General features: G+C 31.7%; 2 protein-coding genes across 3 annotated transcripts in view; one reads left to right on the forward strand and one right to left on the reverse strand.

Annotated features, from left to right (window-relative positions):
• Window positions 1–7,138, reverse strand: part of LOC106108287 (calcium release-activated calcium channel protein 1-like) — a 35,940-nt gene that overhangs the window by 17,688 nt on the left and 11,114 nt on the right. For both annotated transcript variants that reach the window (XM_013289417.1, XM_013289433.1), the window contains exon 2: window positions 1,855–1,921. In XM_013289417.1, the coding sequence (XP_013144871.1) occupies window positions 1,855–1,899 (45 nt within the window). In that variant the 5' untranslated portion in view covers window positions 1,900–1,921. The remainder of the gene's footprint in view (window positions 1–1,854; window positions 1,922–7,138) is intronic.
• The window catches only part of LOC106108304 (methyl-CpG-binding domain protein 4-like), a 20,396-nt gene continuing 15,763 nt past the window's right edge, over window positions 2,506–7,138 (forward strand). Inside the window, exon 1 of the mRNA XM_013289440.1 lies at window positions 2,506–2,606. The gene's annotated coding sequence lies outside the window, so the exon portion shown is untranslated. The remainder of the gene's footprint in view (window positions 2,607–7,138) is intronic.

Here is a 7,138-nt window from a genome sequence, read left to right on the forward strand (position 1 = left end):
TCTCAGAATGGATGTTAGGAGCTTATAGATGGTAGGCAAGCAAGTAATCGGTCGATAATTCTTAGGATCCGTAGTACATCCAGATTTATAGTTATTATTATTATTATTATAGATGTAGAGGATAGTCTGGAAGAACACATAGGCTACTCATTTTTGTTTATTTTTTAATTCCACGCGGACGGAGTCACGAAAGCTAGTACTGAAATAATTAAATCAGTGAAACTAAAATTCTGTTAATTTTTACCTTTTTGTTTTCTAGCAATTCCTGCTATTTAAAATCACCCACAAACATCTGAACACACTTTAATTTATTCATTATCACGATCAGGGATTCAAAGAACTTCAATATTCATCAAAATATAGTCTTATAGGACTAAAAAACCACTAAATTCTACAATAAGTTGATATTTTCGTGTAATACGCTATGTTTCGCAGCGCAAACTACGCTATGGCTTTACGTTCATTAGTCAGGGTTGACAGAATTTATCACGGTGCTGTTAAACAATGGATTAATTATATTTATATAACGATGAAATACCAGATTGTAATAACATTATATTGGTGATCGATTAATAGGGACAAAATATTTAAACATTATTCGTGTTAGTGTCAATTTGAACTAAGCTACAACCTAACAAAGCAGTTTAACTATGGACGAATACAATGGATTGAGAAATTATAACAACCCTATCTACATAATTTTTCGAATTTTCATACGTACATAAAACCCGACGTTCTTACGGTGAAGGAAAACATCGTGATGCAACCTGCACATGTCGGGCAAAGAAATTCAAAGATATGTGTGAAGTCAACCAACCCGCACTTGTCCAGCGTGGTTGACTATGGCCTAGTCACCCCTTATTAGGGTAGGCTCCGAGCCCCTCGGTGGGGACGTATAGTGAGCTGGTGATGATGATGATGATGATGATGAAGATCTACATAATTTAATATCAGTCAATTTAAACTCTAAATCGGAAATTCATATGTACTAGTCATTAAGCGTCTACTGCTTGCTTTCGTTTTCTAACTTGAAAATATAACGTTCCTAAATATATCAGCTTCACTTTTATAATATCAACCGCATTACATCCTTTTTAAAATCTTTTCATATAGTTGGTCACTTTCTCGTATCTCTAGTAAGATTTCCTTTGTCCCTAAATTTCAAAACGGTTGGCCACCTTCTAGAAGTTTGTACTCCTATTAGGCTATTCGTGACCAAATTAAGATTCCAATTGGATTTGTTACGGCTTTTTACTAAATACTAGCTGTTGCTCGCGACTTTGCCCGCGTGTAATTAAAAAAGTGATAAAAAACATACCCTATGTTACATACAGATAAATTACCTTTCTAACTCTAAGAATAGTTTTTCAGGTACTTCAATACATATAAAAATACAAATCTTTCCTCTTTATAATATTAATATTCTAGTATAGGTTATTTTATATTGTACTTTCTGACTTCGTACATAACTTGTCTTGTATTTTTGTGTGCTGGCAACCCTTGGCAATATATTTGTGAGTGCAATTACAAGATGCGATAAACGGTTGAGTTAATGTTTGAACGCGTATGTTCTAAAGATAACACAGTGGTTTACTTGTTTGTTCTTGTTTTGCTAAGCACTCACCTGTTTGTGTGACCTACATCGATGTTAGCTCTATTGTTTTTAGATTACTTTCATACAAAAGGGAATAAAAAATAGCCAAACAACAACTCATATGGTCAGTTTTTTTTTAATACAAAGAAAAATTAAATCATTGTGAAATTATGTTTTAAAATCAGGACTTTATCAGAAAAGATGCTAACAATCGGTAACTTAACAATTTAAGTTAAATTCAAGTTTCAAGGTAAACTTACATTGTCTGGCACATCTAACATGGTGCTGCAGGGTAGTAGAAGCATTGTTGGAACGTTTCAGTTTTATCTAGAAAGAAAAAAACATTATTACATGATTATAAAAAAATCCCCTAAACGTGTAATAAAAAAAAGTAGAATATGTGATTTGAACATAAATTTATAATAATTCATAACATAAGTACAGATATTTCGGTTGTACGGTTTTTTAAAATACTGGACCACGAAAATTTATTTCAAAACGCGTGTACTAGGAACATTCAGCTTGAAATAACAAAACTTTAAATACGTGTTTATTTATTGACTTTACGTAGATATTCATGTGACTGCAGTAGACTCAAAAAACAAAAAAAAACTAGAAAACAATTAATTAACTACTTTTTATGGAACAATATCAAAGTATAAGAATAAATCCAATAATTTTGTTTAATAACGTACCAAGCAAAAACTGTACGAAGCGATTTGGAGTTCTTGTATATGAAGAAATTATTGTCAATATCAAACAAATTAACACAGTAATGACAAAAAAACTTTCTTTTCTTTAAAAAAAATCATAAAAGATATTGTACTCTTCACACTTTTCACAAGCATGCTTCGTAAACGCGCTTTAAGATACGTCAACGTCAAACGTCTGTTGTTTGCAAATATGTCAGCTGTCTTTTAAGTCCTATTTGTTTAGAGTTTAATAAAATATAATTGAATCGTGTAATTTTATTAAGAAAGAAGATAAATATTTGAGACACTTTACCTAAAAAGTAAGTTTTTTATAAAACATCTCTTTAATTTTAAAAATTATTCGTTAATTTCATAACCTAGAATCCTAAAACGAACTAACATGCATATTTGTGTAACGTTAACATATCTGTTCAATAATAGAACATTTTTGTGCATTTAAATAATGCAAGTGCCCGTATCTAAAAATTGTGCCAACGTTTATGTCAGCTTTCAATACACATTTCCGTTGTTTGCGACTTAATGGTTTATGCCATTGTGTTAAAGTTGTATTTTCAATAACGTTGAATTACGGAAGGGCTATTGAAAGTAGCCCTGTGCTGCTTTCTAACTTGTGTCTTACATAGCCGCACTTCGGACTCGATCCCGTTGTCTAGATGTTCGAAGAATCTCCAAGTTGTCTTTTATTCATACGATATGCAAACGGACAGATTTTCATATAAAAAGAACTGAATATTTTATAAACACGTCACAGAAAAACCTTTTTAGAGTGTGTATTAACAGACAAATAGACGGAATCTTGGTAGGAGTTAAGGGATCATTGCCCCTTTAAAGGCGGCAATTCAAAAATACTATTAAAAATATTTATGACAAGACGTAGATTAGAACGATTATATTTTTTGCATCGCCTACTTTGCAATTATGCTTCGAAAACCTTGTTAACAGGATAGCTTGCGTAAAAAGAATACCTTTTTACCAATATTAAGTCCTGTTGTTTTTTCCGCGCATCCATTAGTCTGATCTAACGGTATTTAAATTACCACAACCCGATACAATAGGAGATGGTCGTCAGCATCTTTAATTACAACTATAAAAACTATTTAATCTTTTTCTCGGTAACGCCTGACGTAATTTCATAGCTGTTATGTGAATGCGCAAATAACTGTTTCTACAGAGTAGATACGTTAAACGTGATTTCCGCAACAAAAGTTAACAAAACGCCTACATTATTTACTTACTAGCTGTTCCAGTGCGGCTTCATCAGCGTGAAATTATAAGAACTTTATTGTATTGTTTACATTTGTTATATTTTCAATTGCAAGTGTCAAAATTCAAATGCACAAATGACAACGAAGACCTTTGACATTGGATACCAAGTACCATGTCAATTTTGCTTCCTTGATGTTGGCAGCTTGTAGTTTATGGTCCCTTTCCCACATGAATGTTAATTTCCAATTTATTTACCCCCTAAGTTTAATAGCGAGAAAATATCTAGCCTAAAGCGTAGGGGTTTAGGCGTAGTACGTTTAGGCGTTTTCTATTAAAGAAAGAATTATTTAAAAATTGCTGTGATTGCTGACATCCTATGCCACAAAGTACTGTGTCTTAACGCTTTATTATAGTAGTATAGAAATAGTAACAGTATGTAAAATATTTCAGTTATAAATTTTAAGTTATTATTTTTCATAACTTAAGATCCATTTATATCTTAGCTACGAACGCGCGCTCTTTAAGTCCTGGGTAAACAAACAATAGGCATTTCGAGTACACTTTTATTTACGGAGAATAGTTTTATTCAGTTAATAAGATAAAGAAATTTTTTCTGATAATCTTCTCATCGTTACGTAACAAAAAGACACCATTAAATATGAAAAATGTAAATGTACAAACATTAAAAGATGCCTGCATAATGTTGTAATAACATTATAAATATAGCATTAAAGCCTTGCACGGTCCTGGTTATTGTAATAATAATTGTTACATGTTTTTAAACGTCGTATTATATAACGTGCGTCATATAATATTTTCATAAGCACGTATGAAAGAACGGTTAAACCATTTGTATTAATACTATGACTTTCGGTTTTCTTTTATTGGACCCCAAGACATGACACCAGAATATAATTGCACTATATTCCTGTAATTTTGATTAGTAACCCTGCCTATAGTCTGTTTCTGGATGTTGCCATTTCTACACACTATATTTTAATGGTGTTATTTCATTGCAAAAACATATGTATATTCCCGAAAAAAATGATTTAAGATTATTATGTTATTGCTTTGGTGTTTGGATCTGGAAATTTATGGGTAGGGAAATATTGTTATGTCTGCAACAATATGTATGTGTAAATATGAATAACAATTATGTATTGATATATGTTATGTAATTGCTTGTAATGTCGTGACAATGTGCAACTTGAAATACTATAATTAAACGTTATTATTTCCAGATAATCTTTACAGATAGCAAGCTACAAGAAACGACGGTTTCTATAAACGAATTTTTCTTCGTATTATTCTATCACTAGCTGTTGTACGCGACTTGACACGCAATATTAAGATAAAAAAAGTAGTCTATAATATGCCTGTCTATGTTAGCTACCCTTCAGTGAAAATCCGGTCGGAATCGGCCCAGCCGTTTCTGAGATTACTCAGAACAAACGGGGCTTGCGGACAGAGAGATAGATAAAAAAAAATAAATGCAATTTTCGTTATCAGCAAAGCAAATATCATCTTCCCGAAATCTGAAAATTTTCTTTTGGATGTCACAAATAGATACTCCAATTTTATTATATGTATAGATATACATAGATGACTAATCTATCCTATTATAATAAAGCGTAAACACACACTTCTTTGTTGCCTAAGATGTCAGCAATTACAACATATTTTTGAATAATTATTTTTTTAAATTAAAAGCCCTACACTTACGTCACGCTTCAGGCTATATATTTTCACGCCATTAAACTTAGGGGGTAAATATATTGGATAAAAACCCTAATGTCGGAAAAAGACCATAAGTTGCTGCCAACATCAAAGAAACAAGATTACCAAGGTTTGTCATCTCATGTCAGTTTGACATTTGCTATTGATATTTTGACAAATTTAAATAAAATAAAAAAATCACAATTTCATGCGGATGAAGCCGCACGGGAACAGCTAGTACGATTATAAAGGTTTTAATTTCGTACAGCATTGTGGCGAATACGCTCCACATATCTGTTTCTCTTTTATTTTATTACTAAGGTTTTATAGATGTAATAGATATAAACACTATCACAAGACTGTAATAATATATTTACGCATGTTTTTCACGTTGTAACCTAATTTTTTGTTGTTATTTCAAAATTTTATTTTATTTCTTTACTGTGCAATCAATATAGGATACTTAGTACCTATAGACACCAAGACATACTGCGCCCACACGGGGTCAATTAAATTCTTACGAGCTATGTAGGTATCAGTTAAACGTGCCGCGCAAATGCAATTAATTCCCTAATTTACTCGTCTGAATTTATTTATGCATGTAATATGAGCTATTCTGGAAATACAAATCGTAAAAAAATGTGCTTCAAGTAACACTCGTAAGCTATGTATGAAAAGATTGATCATCCAGTAACCATAATGTTTTGTATATCGCCCACACGAACCGCGTCGATGTTTTGTCTACGGTGGCCAATTCAGACGGAAATATTTCAAGAACGTTCCAGTCCTAGCGATATAAGATCTACAATCCAGTAGCAAGATGTATTGTTAAAGACTTCACTTGTTGCAAAAACACGTCATAGTTTTCGCGGTGATATGCTAAGAGCAAAATTCGTGTGTTCAGACAAGCCTTTTTATTGCTTAATCTTCGTGTTCAAAACTGTTAGAAATCTGCCTTAAAATCAATGATCTTATACAAAACGTTGTCAAATTTATTACCAACTCCCTTGTCTTATCCTACTCCCGTAGGGACAGTGCACCGGGTTTTCGTCCTCCAAATAACTATCATCCGTCATATCAGTCATCACTCCCTTCTTGGTCATGTCACCTTTAACACAATCCATCCATCTCTTTCTAGGTCTACCTCTACCGGTGTACCCCTCCACATTCATAACTAACGTCCTTCTTGTTACATGCGATTCATCCTTTTTCATAACATGCCCATACCACGCTAACCTTTTACTCCTTATTTTCTCAACCACTGGGGCTACTCTCAAGTCGTTAAACTTATCGTAATTATTTTTTTAAGAGAGATCGAATGATTAAAAAAAAGAGTTTTATGTAAAATCGTATCGTATGATGTTTAAATTGTTCATTGTACTTTCTTTATTTACATAATATTAATAGTTTTTCTTTGACAGTTTTATAATATTGTCATAGAAGTATAACTTCATAGACAGGAAGTCGTACATACCAAAGTAATGACGAAGGAATAAAAGTTCTTTTATTACAGTATCTTTTTTAAATTATCATACGCAAAAACGTCGACGATTATTCTTATACACTACATTTGCATAATTAAATTATAATGTATATGTATATGAAAATTATAAATAACTTTGTTAGTTGTTATTAAGTTTCAATACTTATTAAGTCCGTCAAACATGTACATATATGTATATAAGTATCCAATTTGATCTCGCTTTTTTACTAATTATTTTGAAAACAACATTTGTATTATTTTTTGTATTATCCAGCTCAATTTTCACACTCATGAGTATGGATTTATTAATTACTGGCTGTTGCTTGCTATTTCATAATAATAATAATAATAATAATAATAATAGCCTTTATTTCGACAATCTTACAATTTACATATAAACTTAACAATTTTGATTTAAAAATTCAT

Source organism: Papilio polytes, unplaced genomic scaffold (assembly GCF_000836215.1).
Source record: "Papilio polytes unplaced genomic scaffold, Ppol_1.0 DF824269.1, whole genome shotgun sequence".
Lineage (NCBI taxonomy): Eukaryota > Metazoa > Arthropoda > Insecta > Lepidoptera > Papilionidae > Papilio > Papilio polytes.